The sequence below is a fragment of the Octopus bimaculoides genome, chromosome 5 (assembly GCF_046866305.1).
Source record: "Octopus bimaculoides isolate indiv1 chromosome 5, ASM4686630v1, whole genome shotgun sequence".
NCBI classification, from domain to species: Eukaryota; Metazoa; Mollusca; class Cephalopoda; order Octopoda; family Octopodidae; genus Octopus; species Octopus bimaculoides.
In genome coordinates, this window is record NC_142932.1 from 116273047 (window position 1) to 116299185 (window position 26139).

The 26139-nt window shown below is 38.7% G+C and overlaps 1 protein-coding gene across 1 annotated transcript in view; it reads left to right on the forward strand.

Annotated features, from left to right (window-relative positions):
* Window positions 1-37: 37 nt before the first annotated feature.
* Window positions 38-26139, forward strand: part of LOC106877220 (nuclear pore complex protein Nup160) — a 68784-nt gene continuing 42682 nt past the window's right edge. The window contains exons 1-13 of the mRNA XM_089353018.1: window positions 38-166; window positions 4126-4237; window positions 7142-7349; window positions 8465-8702; window positions 10306-10384; window positions 12985-13099; window positions 15960-16038; window positions 17428-17516; window positions 18906-18980; window positions 20012-20109; window positions 20697-20856; window positions 22153-22239; window positions 25012-25116. Coding sequence (XP_089209144.1) covers window positions 70-166; window positions 4126-4237; window positions 7142-7349; window positions 8465-8702; window positions 10306-10384; window positions 12985-13099; window positions 15960-16038; window positions 17428-17516; window positions 18906-18980; window positions 20012-20109; window positions 20697-20856; window positions 22153-22239; window positions 25012-25116 — 1542 coding nt within the window. The 5' untranslated portion in view covers window positions 38-69. The remainder of the gene's footprint in view (window positions 167-4125; window positions 4238-7141; window positions 7350-8464; window positions 8703-10305; window positions 10385-12984; window positions 13100-15959; window positions 16039-17427; window positions 17517-18905; window positions 18981-20011; window positions 20110-20696; window positions 20857-22152; window positions 22240-25011; window positions 25117-26139) is intronic.

Sequence of the window (26139 nt, forward strand, 5' to 3'; positions counted from 1 at the left end):
CCGGAAGTTGTGTGAGCACGTGAAGTGGGAAGCAAGCGAGCAAAAGGCGGTTGTCTTTAAGAGTGGAGAATGGCGCACTTCTTGGCTTGTCGGAACTTACTGTTTAGGGAGGTTGCCAAGACACAGACAGCTGCACCAGTTTGGAAAGAAATAACAGTCAACACAGGTATTAAATTGTTATATACTAATTCATAATTGCTCCCCTGGAAGAATAAATTACTTTTATTATTATTTGATGATTGATGGCAGTTGTTTCGTGTCCGAAGATCATGAAGGGTGAGCGGTAAAGCCCTTATGTGATTCTGTAAACTATCTCTGAACGACAAGTTCTGGCACATTTGGGGCAGATATCTATGTTTGGGACAGAAGGGGGCTGTGACGATGACTCGTTCCTCTTTTGGCGTTTCTTATCCGCCACAGTTGCTTTGGCTTTCTATACTATTAAACATTTATGTGTGCATGTGTTGATATATACACATATATTTATAAAAATTTAGATTTAGATTCAAAATTGAATATGGTACTTATGTTTAAGCACCAGAATATAGTATGGTATTATCCAAAAACCATTCTAAAAGCAAGGTGATCAAAATAAGCAACACGGATTTTGTATAAATATACATATATATATATATATGTTACAAGTACTCGCTCTGTTTGTGTGTAAGTGTCTGCATTTCGAGTTAGAATATCAACCGTCATATGGTTATTAAATATGAAATTGAAACTAGATGCAGTTTCCACACGAGTGTTTATTTTCCGGACTAGAATGGTCATTTATAATAACCCGTATAAATGCGAAATCTAATAACCTAAATAAGTTAATAAAAAGAAGCCCCAGGAATGTTGGTCAATCAACCGCGGTCTAGTCCAGTTACATGCTGGATTGTTAAATATTTCAAAGTGTGTTTTCCATTTACTTCTTTTTTTTTTATACATCCAATTCTTCCAGCTAAACACCGTGTTGTCTTTTATTCTCTCGCTTCTGTAGTTTTTACGGAGTTTAAATAAATGTGTTAAGTTTTTATCTTTAAACCTAAGCAATCGAAAGACACATGTGTTTCACTTAATACCCCAATTTAATTTTTAAAACGGTAATTATCTTTTAAGTTTACGAATGTATAATCATGTAGTTATTAAAATATGTATTTCTCAACGATTCTCATTGAACTTAGCTTTCTACGTCCGTCATCGAGTTAACATGAAGTTTATTTGGTTTTTTCGTCTTTTGTGCATTAGTTTCGAACGAAGTTGAATTATATTTAAGAATATCTTTTGTTGTCGTCTTGGGATATGATCTCTTATTTTCATCATCGATTGTTTTGGAATGATAACTTTATGTTGCTTTAAGATCTTTTTATTGACTCTCTGTTAACGAACCGATCGTTCATTCATTCATTCAGGTGTCTGTCCAAACTAAGATGTTTTCTGTTGCTTTTAAAACGTGGCGAAAGTAAAAAATACGTACACCCGGTGTTTAGAGTTAGGGTTATCTTCACCTTTTGAACTTCTCGAAGTAAACGTCAGGCCTCGTGGGGTTCATGCGTGTTTTATGACAGTCAAGGTGTGATTTCTTGTTGAAAAGTTCGATCAATTTTAATTAAACGGGACTTTTTGAATTCTTTTGGTCGTATATGCAATAGCATGTTAAATCCCGAAGATTAAAAAGTACATACAAAAGTAATGTATATCTTTTACTTTTCTTTATACAATATTATTTATATGTAATTCTTCACATACCTTTTTAAAATTTTTCTTTGTATATATATATATATATATATATACATACATATGTATATTTTTGCTTTTACACATATATATATATACTCTTTTGACTGTGGCCATGCTGGAGCACCGCCTTTAGTCGAGCAAATCGACCCCAGGACTTATTCTTTGGAAGCCCAGTACTTATTCCATCGGTTTACTTTGCCGAACCGCTAAGTTATGGGGACGTAAACACACCAGCATCGGTTGTCAAGCGATGTTGGGGGGACAAACACGTACATATACATATATATATGACGGGCTTCTTTCAGTTTCCGTCTACCAAATCCACTCTCAAGGCCTTGGTCGGCCCGAGGCTGTAGTAGAAGACACTTGCCCAAGGTGCCACGCAGTGGGACTGAACCCTGGACCATGTGGTTGGTAAGCAAGCTACTTACCACACAGCCACTCCTACGCCTATATTTATTGCATATCTTTTACTTTTTTATATTTATATATAAGCTGAAAAGGAAAGTGCAGTCTGCTATAAGGAAAATTAAACAGGAATGGTAGAGTAAAGGGGGCACAAGAAGCAGCTGATAGAAATGATACCAAGGGTTTGTACTCTTATGTTAAGGAGGTATATGACCCAAAATCTTCCTCAATAGCTCCATTGAGAACAGCAAATGGATGTTTTCTTCTGGCTGGCACTGCTTCTATTCATAAGTGCTAGGTAGAACAGTTTTCTGCACTTTTGAATAGATCATCATCCGTTGACATGAGGACGATAGAAAAAAATTGAACACCTTCCAGTTATAGAAGAGATGGCATTTGAACCAACTCTAAATGACATTTATTTAGCTGTGAATAAGCTGAATAACAATAAGTCTCCAGGGTCTGATGGAATCTGTGCAGAAGTCTTGAAATATGGGGGTGACAAAATGTTTGAACTCTTAAATATATTAATTTGTCACTTTTGGAGAACCGAGAAAGTGCCTCAAGACTGGGTTGATGCCATTTTAGTCTCCTTGTATAAATCGGGGCCAAAGGATCTGTGTGGTAATTTTTGTGGGGTTTCGCTTTTGTCTGTGGTTGGAAAGGTACTTGCCCGCATTTTGTTAGAATATTTAAATGCCTTTATAGTTCCAAATATAGTGTCTGAGTCTCAGTGTGGTTTTCGTTCCTCCAGGGGCACAGCTGATTGTATCTTTACTGTCAGACAATTACAAGAAAAGTGCATTGAACAGAATCTTGCTCTATACCATTGCTTTGTTGATTTGAGCAAAGCATTCAATACTGTTAATCGAAATGCTCTGGCTAATTCTGGGGAAAATAGGATGCCCAGAAAAAATTGTAAACCTGATCAGGGCTTTGCATCAAGATATGAAAGCTAGAGTTAATTTTGGTGGTAGGCTCTCTGAATCTTTTGCTGTGGAAAATGGAGTAAAGCAAGGAGACCTTGATGCACCCACCCTCTTTGCAATATACTTTGCTGTTGTGTTCACATGCTTTTCAAAACTCTGAAGAGGGTATTTACAAAATATGTTAAACAACAGGGAATGTTTTTAATCTGATCAGACTGAAATTCAAAATGAAGCTTTTTACTTCACTCATTAGGGAACTTTTGTACGCTGACGATTGCGATGTTGTCGGTCATTCTGGAACAGGTCCGCAATCTCTTGTATTTGCATTTGACTCGACTTGTGATGATTTTGGCTTGATCATCAACTCGGAACAAACAGTTGTAATGCATCAACCTGTGTGTGGTGCTGTTTGTAACACAAGTAAGATTCAAAAGAGATCTAAGGAAGAATGTAACGATCGAGAAGGTGAATGACAATGACCTTTTTGTGTGCACAGTCTGTGACAGACCGTGTCTGTCTTTGGCTGGCCTCAAATCTCATCTGCAAACGCATAGAAAACGAACCTCCACCAACTATTCTGACTATATGTCTGTGCACGCCTTTGAATGTAGTGTATGCCAGAAGGTTTGCAAATCCAACGGAGGCCTCAAAAGACATTTTAAAATCCACAAAGAGCAAACTGTCCAACTCATGCCAGCATGGAAAGCAGTCATTAAACGATGATGATGATGATACCAACCCGGCTGGAACCGCCTCTGGCTCTGTAGTACAAATGTCTTATTTTCATAAGTCTTGAATTAAAATCTTCCACCAAACCTTAAGTCACAATTTATGTTCCTAACACTAGCTTAATGATAACTAAGTTATTTCACTTAATTCTTTGTTATATTTAAAATTAATTGAAAGAAACATGGAGCATCTCAACAGAAATATGGTCACAAAAGGGTTAATCCAGAAAATGTATAAACTTACTAACTGATAGTTATAAATGTACAATATTCCAACTTATTTTCATGTAAATGTTGTTATTCACATTTCAAACCAAACGTTTTACTAGGTGGATCTGATAGTACTTTACAAGACATCAAAGTTTCAAACACATCTGGCGGATATGCATACCAAGACAGCACACAGCCAAATTCGGCAGCAAGCAACAGATTTATATACTGGTAAGTGTTCATTTCTTTGACATTCTAAAATTTTTTCTACTTTGATCAAGTTTTTTTTTTTGTTGTTTTTTGTTTACTGTGCTACTTCTTAACCAGTATGATGTCCACTGTTCCTAAATTATATATTAGCCCTTTAATTGTAAAATTAAATTTCATGATTATTCCAATAATGGTGTTAAATATCTACCAAAAACTAGAATTGTCAATACACTTGACACCCCGTCCACACTGTGAAATGGTTGGCATTTGGAACAGCTTCCAGCTGTAAAAGCCATGCCAAAACAGACACAGAAGCATGGCACAGGCTCCCATCTGCCCAGCTCCTGTCAAACCATCCAACCCATGCCAGCATGGAAGGAGGACGTTAAATAATCATGATGATATCTCAACGAAAAATTATTTCAAACATGACATTCCTCAACAAATGATAGATTGGTATATAAAACTACTATCTGCAGTTAAGGGTAATGAAATTTTGTGTGGATAATTTGATTTCTGCTGTAAGAAAGTTAACCTTATTTTTTCTTACTAATTTTCTCTCTTGGTAAAATTCAGTGTTACAGTCACCTGTCAAAGTGAAGTTTAAATGGGCAGAAAGCTCATGGTTTACTATGATTTACAGTTGTGTATAAAAGCATAGAAGGGAGATGTGTGTGTGTTGTGTTGGTACTCTGTCGCTTACGACGTCAAGGGTTCCAGTTGATCCGATCAACGGAACAGCCTGCTCGTGAAATTAACGTGCAAGTGGCTGAGCACTCCACAGACATGTGTACCCCTAATGTAGTTCTCGGGGATATTCAGCGTGACACAGTGTGACAAGGCTGACTCTTTGAATTATAGGCACAAAAGAAACAGGAAGTAAGAGTGAGAGAAAGTTGTGGTGAAAGAGTACAGCAGGGTTCGCCACCATCCCCTGCCGGAGCCTTGTGGAGCTTTAGGTATTTTCGTTTAATAAACACTCACAACGCCCAGTCTGGGAATCGAAACCGCGATCCTACGACTGCGAGTCTGCTGCCCTTACCACTGGGCCATTGCGCCTCTACAAACAAAGGGAGATGTAAACAAGCTCTAAATCTGTTTGTAGTTTTTTGTATATTTATATGTTTTCCAAGTGGTTCACTTCTCATGATTTTTACCTTTTAAATACATAATGCAATCTTAATTGCAAAATATGAAGGAAGGTAAGAAATCGAAACGTATATAGACATGAAATTGACCATTATATAAATAAATTGATTTTTTTTCTGTGTTTACGCTCTCTGTTTTCTGTACATTATTAAAATTCTGTTCTCCTATATCGCATGGATGAAAACCTCTATAATGACTACTTATCATCATCATCATCATTTAATGTCTGCTTTCCGTGCTGGCATGGGTTGGACAGTTTGACTGAGGACTGGCAAGCCAGAAGGCTGCACCAGGCTCCAATCTGATCTGGCAGAGTTTCTACAGCTGGATGCCCTTCCTAACGCCAACCACTCCGAGAGTGTAGTGAGTGCTTTTTACGTGCCACCAGCACGAGGGCCAGTCAGGTGGTTCTGACAATGACCATAGAACTTCATAAATGTTAATACTAATACTAAAACAAATTAATGAATTCCAAGTATATTGATTGATATGGAGTTAAACCGGTGTACGTTAGGATGAAATACATCCTTGTGGAAGAGCAACCTCATTCCATTTGAAACTGTGTGAGTGTGTGTATCGTGCTGGTACTGCATAAAAGGCACCCAGTACACTCTGTAAAGTAATTGGTGTTAGGAAGGGCATCCAGCTGTAGAAACCATGCCAAGCAAAACCAGCAATGGAGTCAGGTACAGCCCCCCGACCATACCAGCTCCTGTCAAACTGTCCAACCTCTGCCCGCATGGAAAATGGACATGAAGTGTTGATGATGATGATGATGTGTGTGTATATTGTCTCCTTACTTTGGTATCCCATAACATTTGTGGTCGATGGAAAATATTACCTTACATTGGAAACCAGCAAGGGTTGGCAACAGGAAAGGCATTCATTCACCTTAACAAATTCCATGTAACTCATACATGAAAAAGTGGACATTAAAACAGTGATTATGATGTAAGAATTCTTTTGCCACCATCTAAGATAGTTGTTCCGTAAATTCTTTGCACTTTGTTCCATGAACTAATATACATAATACTTGTCTACTGATTCTGTGTATTATTGATGTGCTTACACTAGTTTGTCCAAGTGTGAGGTGGATGTCAGCACCTGGGAAGAGAGGGCTGGGGACAGAACAACATGGAGGGCTGTGGTGAAGGAAGGAACTGTTTCACTAGGGAGCAGCTACAGAAACAAACAAGTTAAGAAGTGTCAATGGCAAAACGAAAAACAACAGAAACGCAGAGGGCCGAGCAACTATCTTGATATGCAAGTACTGTGACAGAAGCTGCGCTTCAATCATAGGAAGAAGCTGCAAGAAAGGGAGCCCCTAATATGTTCGATTAAGTGACCTCTAAGCTAAATTGACCGTCTGCATAGAGGAAAAGGGCCAATTGTAATTATTATTATTATTATTATTGAGTGAGAGAGCAGTGCATGCCATCAAAGTGACACTGGGGTAAAATATACGAAGCCCAATATACCCATCATGACTACCCGTCTGATAAGAGTACACCAGGCACATGCATCACAAGCATATGTGCGCTTGACATGGTGATCTCATATCAAGATAAACAGCACATGACCTCGCAGGTGGGACCCAGTTAGAATTTTCTTCAGGTCAAGTAGCCCATCCTGCTCAAAAGGTCCCTGAAGAGGGTTTGTTTAAGGATGTTGAGCAAAACACCCATGTTATTATTATTATACTAGATAATCACAAACATAATTGATAATTTTATATTCTTGATATCTTGAAGCATTTTTTTTCCATTTTCTTTGTAGGAGAACTACAGGAGACATTTTGGAACTGGTGGAACAGTCTTTGGATTATAATTTAATTGGTTCTCATGTTCGATACCGATTTCAAGACACTCCTTTACTTGGAGGCACCAGTGTCCATGAACACCAAGGGAAAGTTTATATTTTAGTCACAACAGTTGCTAGTGTACACAGACTTGTATTTCCTCATCCAAACAAAATTCCCAAGCCCGTAAGTCTTCTGAGATATTTGTTTAATTTTTTTTTTCCTTCTTTCTGTGTTAAATGTATTTTTCGATGATTTCTTCCTATTAGATTGGTCTGGAAAGTCCTGTAAATTTAGTTGTTCACATTGATAGACACGAATGGTGTTTTTTATGTGTCGCTGGCACCGGAGCCAGTCAGGTGGTACTAGCATTGACCATGCTCGAATGGTGCTTTGTATGTGCCACCGTCAGAGGAGCCAGTCAGGTGACATTAGCATCGGCCATAACTACAATTGTGTGGTTAAGAACATTACTTCTCAACCACATGGTTTTGAGTTCAGACCCCACTGTAGTACACCTTGGGCAAGCGACTTCTAGAACAGCCCTGAGCTGACCACAACCTTGTTAATTGATTTAAAAACTGAAAGAAGTCCATCGTGTGTGTTGACTGCCCCAGGGATTGAGCTCATGCCCATAAGATAAACTGTTATACACATGTAGGAGAATGACTAATAAAGAATATCTCTGGTTTAGGCCATGAAATGAGAACCATCTACCGATGGATTTAATATATCATATTTTCTAGCATACAAGTAAAATTTTTCAGACTAGAATTTACAGCCAGAAAAGGTCGGCCATCTTAGACACCATGCTGATTTAGGAGAACCAATAATTCCATATGAAATGCTGCAGGATTTAGAAAGATTGTGGCAATGCTTGAATATTTATGCTGCATTTATATTATACGCTACGTTGTATACTAGAAAACATGGTAGGTTTGGTTCCAAATGTTGAGAATGTTTTTGAATCTGATAAATGCCTGAAGAAAGCCAGAAAGTACTGCAGCTGGAATATTGTGGCTATAGCAACCAAGATGAGGACAGTAGTCCAAATATGTCCTTATATAAAAAGGATAATTCCTTATATCTGAATTTCTTTCTTGAACTATGAAGGGAACTTACAATTTAAATATGAACACTTTAAAATTAGCGGTTCTGTATTATAAAACTAGACGTGGTTTCAAGCAGTTTGACATCAAAAGATTAATAAGAAACCATTGTTAATTCTTTTTTTATATAATTTCTTTTGTACCAGTAGATCACACCATTTCTATACCCTGTTTTTCATTCTTTTGTTTCAGGAAACAGTTTGCTATCGTTTTGGCGAAGATTCTAAAGCCCTTTCTATATTTGCTGATGCCTCCCTTACCAGTGCTCAAGATAGCAGAAATTTTCACATGGTCAACCCTGGTGGTAGTTTAACATCTCAGCTTTATTGTGCGGCCACTTGCCTTGACTCAGATGGACAGGCTATGTTTGCCTTTTCTACTAGCCTTGGTTCAATTTTGCTCTTCTGTATGCCTACCATTGATAAGCCTGGTAAGAACATATTGTCCTTATTTTTATATCCAGTCAGAATCTATACAAAGAGTTTGTGTAGTTATTGTTGTTGTTGGCTTTTGACATAGCTGGACAACCAATCAGGATTCACAGTAAGGTTTCTACTGTTTGTCCTTTTGATTGCTGAATACAAGACATGGCTCATAAGACTTCCGTTTGAGTGATTTTCCTGAGTCACCATCTCACCCTTGAATGCCCATTTACAGCTGGGGCAACGTGAAGTGAATTGTTTTGCTCAAGAACAGAATACACAACCAGTCTGGGAATTGAAACCATGATCTTGCGATCATGAGTACAGCATCCTAACAAGTATTCCATGTGCCTTCACTTATGTGGTACTTGACCAACCAATGGTGACTTCTTTGCTACCCTGGTCATCAGGATATTGTTCAGATTTTCATGCTTCAGTAGAAGTATTTGCTAATTGTACAAAATCATCACATTTATTAAACTCTGCAGATACCGTCAACTTGATGTGGAATATCTTGGAACCGAATGAAGATATATCTTTGAAACTATATGAACTGCTAATGTCATATTACTCCAGCATACTGGCCAACATTAAAGTGAATACTACAGGGAGCCATGTCTATGAGATAAGATGTGCCATTTTGTTGATTATGAAATTTTGCCAACTCTTTGTGACTCTATACTGCTTGTTGCTCTTAATTAAAACTTAAGATTTCAATACAGCAATCATTTTGTATATGTTGAAGATATAACTTTCTTTGGCCCCATCCTATATTATTTCCAGTTTGTGCAATATAGGCATGACCTTCAACTCCAAGAACTGGAATAGTTTATTTAGATGAGCTCTTTCTTATAACTAGCCTACTACTGTAGACAGATCAAATTGTAGATGAATCTGGCTTTGCTGTCTGGTTTCTGTGCCAGAGGCACGTAAATAGCGCCATTTAAGCGTGATCGTTACCAGCGTCACCTTACTGGCACTTGTGCCGGTGGCATGTGAAAAAACATTTGAGCGAGGTCGTTGCCAGTACCGCCTGACTGGCTTTCGTACCTGTGGCACATAAAAGTACCCACTACACTCAAGAACCGCTGGATAGATTCGGATGAAACTTTCAGGGATTTTTGGCCCCATGACTGACATGAACTGATTAACTTTTGGGATCAATCCAGTACCGGACAAGAATTCTTGATTATTTTTCCTGGTTTTTTACTTAATTTTTGAGAGCAGCTGGGTTCATTTTTAGTATTCTTGTTTGTGAGAGAAGTCGAGTTTATTTCAGATATTCTCATTTCAAAATTCATCTCTGGCTAATTGTTGAAAGAACATTGGTGTTACCTTGGCGGAGGTTTGCACTCTCTGAGTGCTCTTGTTAGGTTTCCAAAGGCTAGTATCGACTAATCCTTTTCTCACAAAATTACTGGCCTTGTGCCTCAGTTACAAACCATTATTAAGTCTTCAAATAAATTATGCATAATTAAAGTAAAGCAAATATTTTTAAATGTTGAATGTTTTCCAAAAATGTAATTACGATTTGCTACAAAACCCAGTATTGTGTGCATTGTGTAGTTCATGTGTGGATTATCAAATTAATAAAAGATTCTTTCATTTCAGGTGAGGTGACTCGCTTTGAACTTTGTCACTCTAGCATGATGCAAAGAATTTGGAGTGGTTTGGTTCCAAATATCATTAAGTAAGTCTGACTACTTTATATGTTTTGATGTTTTATTACAAGTCCTCATTTGGTTATAGAAAATGCAATTGATTTAATGCCATGATTTTAAAACTAGTCTTAAGTCTGAATTGGTTGTTTTATATTTTCAAATATATTTCATTGCACACTGTTTATAGAGGTGTAAGGTGTGTGGCGTAGTGGTTAAGGTGTTGGCCTCATAATCATACAGTTGTGGGTTCGATTCCTGAATCGGACAGCACAGTATATCCTTGTGTAAGACACACCATTTCACATTGCTCCAGACCAGTGGTTCGCAGACCCCTGGTGGTCCACAAAGGTAGTACTGGGGGGGTCTGTGAACAAGTTAAGCACCTTTCAATATCATGGTGAGCTGGCAGAAACTTTAGCACACCGGGTGAAATGCTTAGTAGTGTTTGGTCTGTCTTTACATTCTGAGTTCAAATTCTGCCGAGGTTGACTTTACCTTTCATCCTTTCAGGATCAATAAATTAAGTAGCAGTTGCATACTGGGGTCGATCTAATCGATCGGCCCTCCCCCAAAATTTCGGGCCTTGTACCTAGAGTAGAAAAGAATATCCTGGAGTCCGTGGGAAAACTCATTTAAAATAAAAGGGGACCTCGGTAGTGAAAAGGTTGGGAACTACTGCTCAGCTGGAAATTAACCCTTGCTGATTGCTAGTACATCTCTCCCCCATCCCTCAGCCATCACATTCCCAGTGTTCTGCTGGGTCAAGAGTGGGAAGACCAAGAGGGTGACATCTATACCTGCTTGTAAGTATGTGTACACCTAAAACAACAGGTGAAAGCATGGCATATGCTACCAAGTCGTACTTGCTTGTAAATGGCAGCTATAGTTTGAGCACAGCTTCTTTTGTGCAGTCACAAGACACATTTTAACCCTTTAGCGTTTGGATTACTTTATTAAATTCAATGCTTAATTATTCACATTCTTTCTAATTAATCATGCATTATCTTCTAGCTTCACTATTACAATGACGTGATTGTATTTTTGTAGAACCACATTGTAGGGTGAATGTGAGAGGCCAGATTTGGTTAGTTTGAACATAAAATAAGGAGAATATTTGCATGATATCATCATCATCATCATCGTAGTTTGTCTGCTTTCCATGCTAGCATGGGTTGGACAATTTGACTGAGGACTGGTGAACCATATGGCTACACCAGGCTCCAATCTGATTTGGCAGAGTTTCTACAGCTGGATGCCCTTCCTAACGCCAACCACTCCGAGAATGTAGTGGGTACTTTTACGTGCCACCGGAACGAAGGCCAATCAGGCGGTACTGGCAACGGCCACGCTCAAAATGGTGTATTTTATGTGCCACCAGCACAGGAGCCAGTTTGGCGGCACTGGCAACGATCTCGCTCAAATGTCTTTACACATGTCATCCGGCACAAGTGCCAGGAAGGCGATGCTGGGCACAGGTGCCATGACGATTTGGCTGGTTTAAATGCTAAAGAGTTAATGTAGGTGGATAGACTGGTAGGTAAATCATCATCATCGTGTCATTTAATGTCCATTTTCCATGCTGGCATAAGTTGGACAGTTTGACAAGAGCTCCAGGCTCCAGTCTGTTTTGACACGGTTTCTGTGGCTGGATGCCTTTCCTGTTACCAACCACTTTACAGAGTATACTGGGTGTTTTTCTATGTGGTACCAGCACGGGTGCTCATTACATGGCTTGTGCACGGGTGCTTTATGTGTGGGCCCCATCATGGGTGCTTTTTAAAACCAGCAGTTGTTCAAAATTGAAGTGTTTTCTAGATTTCAGGGTAAATGCAGCCTTTGGCAAGCAATCTTATCTTTGTATGGGTCATCACCATGAAATATCAGCTGAGATTCTGAGATTGAGCCATTCAAGTAGTGATAAGTGCCCTGGACATTACTGTCTCAAGTTCTGGGACTTGTAGTTACCATTCTGTCTTTATTTGAATGTGTCTTAGCCTTCATTGTGTTCTGTATTCTTTTTAAGATTACTCTGTGATCTGTTGGAAATCTGACAACTATTTTTAGCAAGTGGCTACATATCAGCTTCTTTGTTGTTTAACCCCTTAGCATTAAACCAGCCAAATCTGGCCAAAATGTTTCATGTTAAACAGGCCAGGTCTGGCCTCTCACACCTACCCTACAATGTCATTCTAAAAATAAAACAATCCCATCACTGAAATCTCAAAGCTATGAGATAATGCAAGATTAATTAAAAACATTGTGAATAAATCATCATCATCATCGTTTAACGTCCGCTTTCCATGCTAGCATGGGTCAGACGATTTGACTGAGGACTGGTGAAACCAGATGGCTGCACCAGGCTCCAATCTGATTTGGCAGAGTTTCTACAGCTGGATGCCCTTCCTAACGCCAACCACTCCGAGAGTGTGGTTGGCGTTAGTATTATTACATTTGGCAGAATAATCTGAATGCTAAAGGGTTAAGTTGAAAGAACAGCATTAGATAATTAGATAATTAATTAACTGAAAATACTCATGGCAAAAATGATTTCAGCTGTTGTTGCTGTTGTTGTTTGATTTTGTTTATAGCAGCATTGATTGTATTATTGAAAGACTCATTTCTGTTTCAGGGGTTCTTCAGAAACAGCTGAAAAAGCACTCAGCTTGGTAATGGATGCTGTTGATGATGAAGTTTTTATATTCTGTGTGTGTAAAGATCACAAACTGAGATGGTGGTCAACAAAGGTGAGTTGCGATTCTGTGTCTTCTTTTTCCTGCTTTTTTTTTTTTTTTTTTTTTTTTTTTGTGGAAAGAAGTTTTAAACCAAATGCTTGTTGGATGTCGTTCATAAAGTAGTCCGCATTAGGAAGGGCATCTAACCATCAAGACCTTGTCAAAGTAGACCTCACCAATGCTGGTGCCATGATAAAGCATCCAGTCCATCTGTGAGGTGGTTGGCATCCAGCTGTAAAAGCCATGCCAAAACAGACAGTGAAGCTTGCATACATATAAATATAAAAAGCTATCTTTTTAAGCTAGCATGGTGTAATTTGGTGATTTTGGCTGCTGTTTTTAGTAGATCAAACAACTGCATAGAGGCTGAAAGAAGCCTTTTATATAAATAAACAGGCTTCTTTCAGTTTCTATTAGTCACATTCACTCATCAGGTCCAAGTAGAAGACACTTGCCCTAAGTACCATGCACTGGAACTGAACGTGAATCCATGTGTTTCAAAAGCCAACTTCTTAACCACACAGCCATTCATGTGCCTGTAGCAGGTTTATATCATCATCATCGTTTAACGTCCGCTTTCCATGCTAGCATGGGTTGGACGATTTGACTGAGGACTGGTGAAACCGGATGGCAACACCAGGCTCCAGTCCGATTTGGCAGAGTTTCTACAGCTGGATGCCCTTCCTAACGCCAACCACTCAGAGAGTGTAGTGGGTGCTTTTACGTGTCACCCGCACGAAAACGGCCACGCTCGAAATGGTGTCTTTTATGTGCCACCCGCACAAGCCAGTCCAGGGGCACTGGCAACGATCTCGCTCGAAAATCCTACAGGAGCCAGTCAGGCGGTACTGGCAACGGCCACGCTCAAAATGGTGCATCTCATGTGCCACCCGCACAAGAACCAGTCCAGGGGCACTGGCAACGATCTTACTTGGCTTGCCGGGTCTTCTCACGCACAGCCCATTTCCAAAGGTCTCGGTCCGTAGTCATCGCCTCGGTGAGGCCCAATGTACGAAGGTCTTGCCTCACCACCTCAGCCCAGGTCTTCCTGGGCCTACCTCTTCCACGGGTTCCCTCAACTGTTAGGGTGTGGCACTTTTTCACGCAGCTATCCTCCTCCATTCTCACCACATGTCCATACCAGCGCAATCGTCTCTCTTGCACGCCACAACTGATGCTTCTAATGTTCAGCTTTTCTCTCAAGATACTTACACTCTGACGGGTATTCACATTGACATTACACATCCAACGGAGCATACTGGCTTCATTCCTTGCGAGCTTACGTATGTCCTCAGCAGTTACAGCCCATGTTTCACTGCCATGTAGCATGGTTGTTCGTACGCATGCATCATACAGTCTGCCTTTTACTCTGAGTGAGAGTCCCTTTGTCGCCAGCAGGGGTAAGAGCTCTCTAAACTTTGCCCAGGCTATTCTTATTCTAGCAGCTACACTTTCAGCGCACCCACCCCCACTACTAACTTGGTCGCCCAGATAGCGGAAGCTATCGACTACCTCTAGTTTTTCACCCTGGAATGAGATAGAAGTTGTTTCCTGTTTGTTTGCAGTCTTTATTGCACCTGAACATCTGCCACAAACAAAAACTAACTTACTAGTTAACCTGCCTTTGATGTTGCTGCACCTCTTATGTGTCCATAGCTTGCACCGGGTACATCTTATAGAGTTACTACCTACTCCTTTTCTACATACTGAGCAGGGCCATCTACCTGAAGGGGTTTGTGTTTTATCTACCTTCCTACTTATTAGGATTTTGGTTTTAGCTAGGTTGACTCTAAGGCCCTTCAATTCTAGACCTTGCTTCCACACCTGAAACTTCTCCTCTAGTTCTGATAGTGACTCCGCAATTAGGGCAAGGTCATCAGCATAGAGGAGCTCCCAGGGGCAACCTGTCTTGAACTCCTCTGTGATTGCCTGGAGGACTATGGTAAATAATAGGGGGCTGAGGACGGAACCTTGGTGGACCCCTACCTCTACCCGGAATTCATTGCTGTACTCATTTCCAACCCTCACCTTACTGGCAGCATCTCTGTACATGGCTCGCACAGCTCTCACTAACCATTCTTCTATCCCAAGTTTCCTCATTGACCACCAGATAAGGGATCGGGGGACCCTGTCAAAGGCTTTCTCCATGTCAACGAAAGCCAGGTACAGAGGTTTATCCTTAGCTAGGTATTTCTCCTGCAACTGTCTCACTAGAAATAAGGCATCAGTAGTGCTTTTACCTGGCACAAACCCAAACTGCATCTCATCTAAATTGATTCGCTCCCTAATTAGTTGGGCTATGACCCTCTCTGTAACTTTCATAATGATAAATAAATGGAAATTGTAGTTGTGGCCGATGCCAGCGCCGTCTGGCTGGCACCCATGTTGGTGGCATGTAATAAGAATCATTCAAGCGTGGGTCAATGCCAGTGCCACCTGACTGGCTCCCTGTGACGGTGGCACGTAAAAAGCACCATCCAAACGTGGTCGATGCCAGTGCTGCCTGACTGGCTCCCATGCCAATGGCACGTAAAAAGCACCCACTACACTCTTGGAGTGGTTGGTGTTAGGAAGAGCATCCAGCTGTAGAAATATTGCCAGATCAGATTGGAGCCTGGTGCAGCCTCCTGGTTTGCTAGTCCCCAGTCAAACGATCCAACCCATGCCAGCACAGAAAGCAGACGTTAAACAATGATGATGATGAGTTATTTTATTAAATTCTTCTTTATTTTCGAAATAAATAAAAGGTGCGTATTTTGACGAAAATATAAACAGAGTAGGGGCTAAAAAATAACTGAAGGATTTATCTTACCAGATTCCAAGAGAAAATTTAATGTGTTTTTGATTTTGGCTTTCTTTTTCTTTCTTTCAGACTCAGGAATGCTTAATGGTTTTTAATCTGCTTGATTTAACTCGTAATAAACAACATCCACATCTTCCATCTATTGGCGGTAAGAGAATACCACATTTTAGATTTTTTAAAGATTTCAGTGTTCTTTATGGATGATTATGTTGTTGGATAAAGAGAAAAGTAGAGAGAATCCCATTGTAACGATCATTATATATTGATTTGTGTATCTTTGTGATTGAAACCTTCCCTTCTATCACTTGTCCTAACTACCTAAAGGTAGCTCAAAACTGTTGGAATTTCAGTTACTGTGTATACAAGTTGGTGAAGACGCGTGGCTTAGTGGTTAGGGTGTCAGCATCATGATCATAAGATTGTGGTTTCGATTCCTGGACCGGGCGACACATTGTGTTCTTGAGCAAAACACTTCATTTCACATTGCTCCAGTCCACTCAGATGGCGAAAATGAGCAACGCTGCGTTGGACTGGCGTCCCTTCCAGCTGGGGAACACATACGCCATTGAAACCGGGAAACCAGGCCCATGAGCCTGGCTAGGCTTTAAAAGGGCACATTTATATTTTTATATATATATATATATATATATATATATACAAGTTGATGTATATAGTGTAAACATTCAAACATAGTCACTATATTTCCAAATCTTGCTATGTTTCACATGTAATTTTTGCTTCTCCAAAGTCATCTTGGTGTATAAGTCAACCTACCTATATTGATTGTAAATTTTGGTCTAAAAAATTTGACTTGTAAGGCCAGAAGATACAGTAGTATCAATTTCAAGAAGAAAATTACAATGTCAACATGCCAAAGTTTGGGATTGGAATAAGGACTCACGGGTCTTCATTCTAACACTCTATTAACCCTTTCAATACCAACCTGTCTGAAACTGCCTCTGGCTCTGTAGCACAAATGTCTTGTTTCCATAAGTTTTGAATTAAAATCTTCCACCAGACCTTAGTCACAATTTATGTTCCTAACACTAGCTTAATGATAACTAAGTTATTTTACTAAATTCTTTGTTATATTTAAAATTAATTGAATGAAACACAGAGTATCTCAAAATAAATACAGTAACAAAAGGCTTAAACACCAAGATATTTTTAACCCTTTTGTTACCAGCCTGGCTGAAACTGGCTCTATAGTACAAATGTTTTTGTTTTCATAAGTTCTGAATTAAAATCTTCCACCAAACCTTAGTCACAATTTATGTTCCTAACACCAGCTTAATGATAACTAAGTTATTTTACTAAATTCTTTGTTATATTTAAAATTAATTGAAAGAAACACAGAGCATCTCAAAATAAATACAGTAACAAAAGGGTTAACAAATGATTAATTTAACCCTTTTGATACCAGCCCAGCTGGGACCGCCTCTAGCTCTGTAGTACAAATGTCTTGTTTTCACGATATTTTGTTAAGTGCTCTACTGATTCTGTCATCTTAACAGCTTTTGCTTTTGTTATATTTCAGCTCCTGGTCATTCAGTGCAGAAAGTGTCTGCTGGAGACCACATTTTCCCTAGTCTTTGTGTTCACCTATCTTTTTCTGATTGCAACCAGGTTTGTAAACATTCCCTTTCCTTTTTTTTAAATTGTCTTTATTTCTATTTTATATATAAAATTTTTATTTAGAAATAATACATTTCTAAATCTCTCAGAGAGATTTATGCAGTAGCGATACGATGAAGTAGTTATATGCTGTCAACTTAATGTGACAGTCCCCTGAAGGGAATAATACTACTGTTGTTTAGACCTAGGAAGCTGCACCGCTTCCTGTCGGCCTTGACACATTTCCTGTGTCCTTACGTTTACAAGGGGGAGACAAGCACCTCCACCCAGCTAAGCCTGCATCCAGAGACATGTTTCTGAGTTTTTGCTCGTCATCAGAAACATGTCTCTGGATACAGGCTTAGCTGGGTGGAAGTGCTTGTCTCCCCCTTGTAAACATAAGGATACAGGAAATGTGTCAAGGCCGACAGGAAGCAGTGCAGCTTCCTAGGTCTAAACAACAGTAGTATTGTTCCCTTCATGGGACTGTCACATTAAGTTGACAGCATACAACTACTTCATAAAATTTTTAGTTGGGTAAGAATTTGGTTGTAGCTACTGTGTTGTTAGTTACTTGTTTGGATCTGTTTGAATGTAACTGATATTCAGAAAACCAAACCCATTAACCTTTTATTTTAGATGCCATTGTGTGTTGGCTGGTTATGTGTGGTGTAGTGTGGAAGTTGAAATATGCTGATTCCATTTTGTTAACTGTCCTGTTTACATGCGGTGGAAAGGTTCCACTCAAGATTAAAAGAGACAAAATAAAAACTCTCAACTTCTCTTTATCTCCCATTTTTGTTAACCCTTTTGATAATCCTAGCCCTCCCACCTGAGATTTAATCTAAATAGAAACGTTACGATGGGTCGTAGAATACAATAATAAAAAGGCACTAAGTCCTTCCGTAATAACTAAGCAAAATTAGAAATTTCCAATTTGTCAGCACTGGTTCTATTCTGTCAAATTTTTATGTTAATTTATATTTTAAATTATAGATTAATATCAAAATATTCACTAAATTCTTCATTATCTTCAGAATTAATTGAAAGAGAAGCATTGTAGTTTGACAGCAATATGTTAACAAGAGGGTTAAATACAGTCAGTTACTCTACACATGGTTATATTTTGATGTGGTAGGAGAAGCAGGAGAAAGATTTTATTACAATGTCTGTCAGTAACGACTATTGTATTTTTATGAAATTTATTAACAAAATATACAGTCACAAATTCATCTGTTCCAAACTTGCTATTGTATTGTATCCTTTGAGAAGACTCATTACTCTCCTGTTTCAGAATCAAGTAGTTTGTGTACCCTGATATAGTCCTGTATGTTCACATCTATTTGAATTGCTTATATTTTCAACCAATCTTTGTTGTTGATTTTTTAATTTTTTTTTCAGTTTTGTTTCATTGAATCCTCTTTCAATGATGGTAGATACCAGTTACATCATATTGGTTCGATATTTGGACCTTCGGTTAGTACTTCTATCATTCATAAATTTTCTTCTTTTTATTTAGTAATCTAATCGTGAGAGAAAGTAATTATTTCAATGTGTCCATAGCTGAAGCTTCTGTTGTTCTTATAACTGACTGACAGCTGCAGGCAGAACTTGGAATATATTGTAAGGAAGCTTAAAGCCAAACCATATTTTCGGTGTGTGTTTTCATGCTATCATGCTTGAAAGAAGAAAGGCAAGGCAACTAACTGTGGGCACGGGAAAAAACATTCGAGCGAGGTCGTTGCCAGTGCTGCTGGACTGGCTCCTGTGCAGGTGGCACATAAAATACACCATTTTGAGCTTGGCCGTTGCCAGTACTGCCTGACTGGCCTTCTTGCCGGTGGCACGTAAAAGCACCCACTACACTCTCAGAGTGGTTGGCGTCAGGAAGGGCATCCAGCTGTAGAAACTCTGCCAAATCAGATTGGAGCCTGGTGTAGCCACCTGGTTCACCAGTCCTCAGTCAAATCGTTCAACCCATGCCAGCATGGAAAGTGGACGTTAAACGATGATGATGATGATGAAACTTTTTAGCATTCAGATTACTCTGACAAATGTAATGCCTATTTATTCACATTGTTTTGAATTAATCATGAATTATCTCATAGCTTCAAGATTTCAATAATGTCATCATTGTCATCATCATCATTTAATGTCCATTTTCAATGCTGGCATGGTTGGGTAGCATGACAGGAGCTGGCAAGGCCAGGGCCACACCAGGTCCCAAAGTCTGTTTTGGCTTGGTTTCTATGGCTGGATGCCCTTTGTAACGCCAACCACTCCATAGAGTGTACTGGGTGCTTTTTACATGGCACTGCCGACATTGTAGATGTGAGGGTATAAAACAGAATATTCGGGCTGGTTTAAATGCTAAAAGGTTAAGAACAATCACAACTCAAAGAGTAACTAAAAAACATAATTGCAATCTGGGTGTTAATATAGAAAAACTAAAATTGCAAACAGAAAATAACTATTTAAATATCGAATCTTTATTTTTCTCTTTCCAGGAAGATTTAACTGATTTCTGCCTGACTGGAGATCGTTTATTAACTCTTTGGAGCAGTAGTTCTGGAGAACCAATTGCTAGAATAGCTTTATTTCCAAGGTACGTTTTTCATTTACTTGAATTTAAGCAATAAATCATCTTTTTCTTTAGTTTGTGACAGAAATATGTATTATTTCAATAACTAGAGCCAAAATCTTGTCAGATTTTTGTTCTTTCTGACTTAGATTGTTCAGTATATCAGTAACTTCTTGACCAACTTACATCTTAGATCCATTTCCAGTTTCTAATTGGAATTGTCTTATGTAACTGTAAGGATTGTCAGATCAATTGTTTTGTTTTTTTTAATTGGTACTTCATAGCTTTATGTTCGAAAAATGGTAAGATTTGTTCAAATTTTGAAAAAACCTTAAACAAAAGTTACAATGGAAAAATGGTTTACAAAAAAGAAAGAAAACACTACAATAAAGAATATTATTTTGTGTTGATTCAGATAACACTGTATAGGATGAAAATAAATGGAAAAAACAAATTTATCTGACGTCCCAATATTTTTATTGTAAGAAGCTTAAATATCACAACTTCACATGTTTCCTGACCTATAATTATAAATACCTTGTTAAGAAATGATGGAAGCTTTCCTTCTGTGTATAATGCTTATTTTACTTCATTGAAAATATTATCTGCAGTGATCAGACTGCTGCAAAAGAATGGACTGATGTGATCTTACAACCTCCGGAAACAGCCGACCTTTGGATTCCTAATTACCGTGATCCTCGAGATGTTTACATGGAGAAAATCTTTTATCCTGGTTGCTTCAGCACTCAGGACATTGTACGTGCCCTTAATGTAAGTATTACTTTCTTTTCAAGAGGTTTTAGTGTTTCTTAAAATGCTGTACTTGAGACTGGTGTCTATCTAGATGCCTCTCTCTCTGTAGCTTATCTGCCCAACTGATTGCATGAACCATCAAAGGAAGCTCTATAAAGTTGCTTGACCTTATTTGAAATAACAAGGATCACACTCTCAAATCATATCCTAGGGTCTTGAAAAATATAACACATTAAATAATGTTATATGAGATACACTATGTCTGGAAGTAGACAAGTTGGATTGGTCATGTCTGGGACACTTTTGATTACAGGTCTACTCAGTCAGAACTGAACTTTGACTAAACATCATCAACCAGTTATTACTCTGAAACTAACTAGGTTTTAATTTTTTTTTTTTTCTGTCTTCCATACATACAGGCTTGTCCTTTGCAGGTGCCAGTGGCACGTTTTAAAAGCCACCAACACACTGTAAACTGGATGGTATTAGGAACAGCATCCAGCCATAGAAACCATTTCACAATTAGTGTTTGGCCAGATCCTTGTCTAACCATCCAAACCATGCCAGCATGGAAAAGAGAAGTTAAACGATGATCATCATCATCATATTTTCAAAAAGAATGTATTTCCTGGTTTCAAATTCTGAATTATTTATTATAAAGTTTGGCAAAAAAATAAATAGTTGTATTTCATATGCATTTTCCTCTGTGACTTAAATGATTTCATACTTAAATCCTTATGCCTATAGAAAACTATCTAATTTGAGTTATAGGCTACAGAGAAAGTTAGCTTCATAAGCAGTACATATTATGAGCACACCTGAACTAGATACTCTTAAATGCCTGGATGTCTCACTAGAAGTAGCTGTTAGCTTTTGTTACCCCAATGTAATTAGCAGGAGAGGTATTTGCTCTGAAAATATAGTAGCCAAGCTAAGAACAGAATGGAAAATATCAAAGGTGCTACTACAGTTGCTAGCAGCAATGGTCTTTTCTCCTCAGAGTGAAGGGTAGATTATATAATGCATGCGTTAAAATTGTGATGTTGGCTGATAGTGAGACATGTGCTTTAAATAGCAGAGGACTGAAGAAAACTGAAAAGAAATGAAGCTAGCATATTTGGTTGGATGTATGGCATAAACGTGCATGAATAGCAATGTATAAATATTTTGAGAAGAACTAGACTTTAGAGGAATTACATGTGTGCAACAAAGAAGACATGCATTTTCTGTGGTGTCATCTATTGCCAAAAGCCAAGGCACTTATCGTCAAACTTTATTCATAATTCAAGAATCATACACATTTTCTTTCTCTAGGTTTATAAACGCTCAGTCCATGTTAGACAAGACACCATCAGTCTAATCAGTCTTAAAGAGGAAGTTACAAACACTGTTGAAACTGAAGTAAGTATTGGGGTTTTTTTTTTTTTTTTTGTTTTATCTTCCTTACTGTAAACATTTCATTTTTGGATTTCTAGTCATTGGAGGTAAAAGGGAATTTAGCATAATGGTGGTCCTACTTAGATTCTCAAATTGATAGGAGAGTGGGCAGCAAGATGCACCAACCAGTGAGTTTGTAGTTGTTAATATGATGTATAAAATAATGTTATTAGATCAATCATATTTAAAATTAAATAGTCTTGTACATTATTTAAATTTGACGGATGTTTGTCCTCATCTTGTTTGTTGTTAACACAGCATTTCGGCTGATATACCCTCCAGCCTTCATCAGGTGTCTTGGGGAAATTTCGAACCTGAGTTCTCATTCCTAAGGTATTTTTTGATGTTGTATTATTATTATTATTATTCAGCTTAACCACTGGTTAAGAATGCAGGCTACTAACCCCAAGATTCTGAGTTCGATTCCAGGCTGTGACCTGATTAATAATAATAGTAATAATAATAACAACATTGAAAAATACCTTAGGAATGAGAACCCAGGTTTGAAATTTCCCCAAGACACTTGATGAAGGCTGGAGGGTATATCAGCCGAAAGGTTGTGTTGACAACAAACAAGATGAGGACAAATATCCATCAAATGTAAATAATGTACATAATTCCTCATCTCTTAAATATAGAACTGCATTAAATAGTCTTGCTTAACCATTTTAGTACCATATTTCTGCTGCATTCCCCCTCAGGTTGGGTAACTGTACTTTCTTTACGGTAGCACACCTGTTTCTGTCTTCATTCCTGATCTTTCTCTCTCTGACCCCAGGTAACCCTGTACTTCCTCTACAGCAAGACACCTGTATCTGTCTCACTACAACTTTTTCATCATCCAACACAAGATCACTTCCTCCAATGCCTCTTCCCCTCTTGAAAGTTTTTTTTTTCTTTGTCTTACAAGTACTTGGTGACCCTGTCAGTGTAGGTGCCACTTAAAAGCACCCAGTCCACTCTGCTGAATGGTTGGTGTTTGGAAGGGCATCCAGCTGTAAAAACACCTTGCCAAAATTGACCTCACCTGTACTTGTGCCACATAAAAAGCACTAACTCCACTCTACTGAGTGGTTGGTGTTAGTAAGGGCATTCAGCTGTAAAAATCCTGCCAAGAGTCGCAGAAGTCTGGTGCAAGCTTCTGCCTGGTCAGCTCTTGTGAAACCATCCCACCCATGCCAGCATTAAATGATGATGATGATTTCTATTGATAGACAGTGCTTTTTATTTACATTTGACGGATATTTGTCCTCATCGTGTTTATTGTTAACACGTTTTGGCTGATATACTCTCCTGCCTTCATCAGGTGTCTTGGTGAAATTTGGAACCTGGGTTCTCATTCCTAAGGTATTTTTCAATGTTATTATTATAATTATTATTATTATTATGGTACTGCTTGGAATCGAACTTGGAATCTTGGGGTTAATAGCCCGTGCTCTTAACCACTATGCCATATAAATAATGTACATAATTCCTCATCTCTTAAGTATAGAACTGTACAATGATTTTGATTCAATTAATTTTGAGAATAATAAAGAATTCAGTAAAATGGCTTTGTCACTATTAAGCTGGTGTTTGGAACATAAATCAGGATAAAATTTTGGTGGGAGGTTTTAATTTAGATCACTTTAAAACAGGAAGTTTGTATCATTGAATCGGAGGCATTCTTGGACCAGTTGATATCAGATGGGTGAAAATACAGAATTATTTAAGATAATAGCAATGATACGTAAATGATGATAATGTATAAATGTGATGTCTTGGCTGTGAAATGATTAGTGTAAACATCCTGTGGACAACATTTGAGCATGGTCGTTGCCAGTGCCGCTGGACTGGCTCCCTGTGATGGTGGCACATAAAAAACACCTTTTGAGTGTGGCCGTTGCCAGTACTGCCTGACTGGCCCTCGTGCCGGTGACACATAAAAACACCCACTACACTCTGAGTGGTTGGCATTAGGAAGGGCATCCAGCTGTAGAAACTTTGCCAGATCGGATTAGAGCCTGGTGCAGCCTTCTGGTTCGCCAGTCCTCAGTCAAACCGTCCAACCCATGCCAGCATGGAAAGCAGATGTTAAACGAACGATGATCTTGTATTCCATATGAGTGATATTCATGTTAATTGTACTGAATTTATAATATAATGTAATAGCTTGCATTTAAAACTAGATTGTTTTCCTTAGAAACAATCATCATCATCATCATCATCGTTTAAGGTCCGCTTTCCATGCTAGGATGGGTTGGACGATTTGACTGAGGACTGGTGAACCAGATGGCTGCACCAGTTTTCAATCTGATCTGGCAGAGTTTCTACAGCTGGATGCCCTTCCTAATGCCAACCACTCCGAGAGTGTAGGGAGTGCTTTTACGTGCCACCGGCACGAGGGCCAGTAAAATAATGGGAACAAAACACAGATGATAAATGGTTTTGAATTTAGAAACAAGGCTAGCAAATTTGGTAGAAGCATTTAGTTGTTGTCCTCAAAACCTGGTAAGTACTTTATTCTACCAACCCTGGAGAGATGGCGGGTAAGACTAACTTTGGTTTGACTTGAACTCACAACCTAAAGAGTTGGAGATAATTCTGTAAGGCTGTTAGTCAGTCAGTTTTCTTACGAAAACTCTTAAGAAACATAAAAATTGGCTTTTTAAGTTCAATTCCTGTTCTGTTTAGGATACAGAACTACTGTTTGCTGTTGAATTATTTTTTACTCTTTGTCTTCTTTCGATCTTTCAGATTCGCAATGCTGCTATGGAATACCAACTGGATGAAGATGAATACTGCCAATTACAACTGGAACACTGGACAAAATTTTATTCTTGCTGTGTCCAGTACCAAGAGGTTAAATCATGTTTTCTATTGTTTTCCCTTTAATATCAAGTGAAATTTAAGAACCTAGTTTCTTGAGGAATTGTAACCAGGATGGAACACAATAAAAGAAGGATCAGTCTAAATATAATTGCCTTATTGTGTTCTGGTTACCATAGGCACAGGAGTGGCTGCGTGGTAAGTAGCTTGCTTCCCAACCACATGGTTCTGGGTTCGGTTCCACTGCATGGCACCTTGGGCAAGTGTCTTCTATTATAGCCTCGGGCCAGCCAAAGCCTTGTGAGTGGATTTGGTAGGAGGAAACTGAAAGAAGCCCACCGTATATATATATATATATATATATATATATGTGTGTGTGTTTGTCCTCCTACCATCGCTTGACAACCGATGTTGGTGTGTTTACATCCCTGTAACCTAGTGGTTCGGCAAAAAAGATTGATAGAATAAGTCCTGGGGTCGATTTGCTCGACTAAAGGCGGTGCTCCAGCATGGCCACAGTCAAATGACTGAAACAAATAAAAGAATAGAAACCTTCATCAGCCAACAAAGAGGCTTGTGAGCTTCTTGCTGTTGCTTAGGGCTGCTAATATCTGTTACCCTTTAGCATTTAAACTGGCCATGTCTAACCAAAATATCCTTCCTGGTTTATGTTCAAACCAGCCAGATCTGGCCTCTCACACCTACCCTACAATGTCATCCTAAAACTAATTGATCACATCACTGAAATCTCAAAGCTGCAAGATAATGCATGAGTAATTCAAAACAATGTGAATAAATATGCATTACATTTGACAGAGTAATCCTGAATGCTAGAGTTAAGGCCTTGAGTAATTTTCTCTTTCATCGATGTCCAAGTGTAAATAGATAGGAGGAGCACTGTCTAATTGTCCAGTGTTGTTTTGGGTTTAAATCCTTTCAAGGAATACAAGAAAGGAGGTCGATGTCACTTGTTCTGTGCCAAATATGGTAGCTAAACAAAACTTTCTATATGCGCAGAAATGATCTTATTCTTTTCTACTCTAGACACAAGTCCTG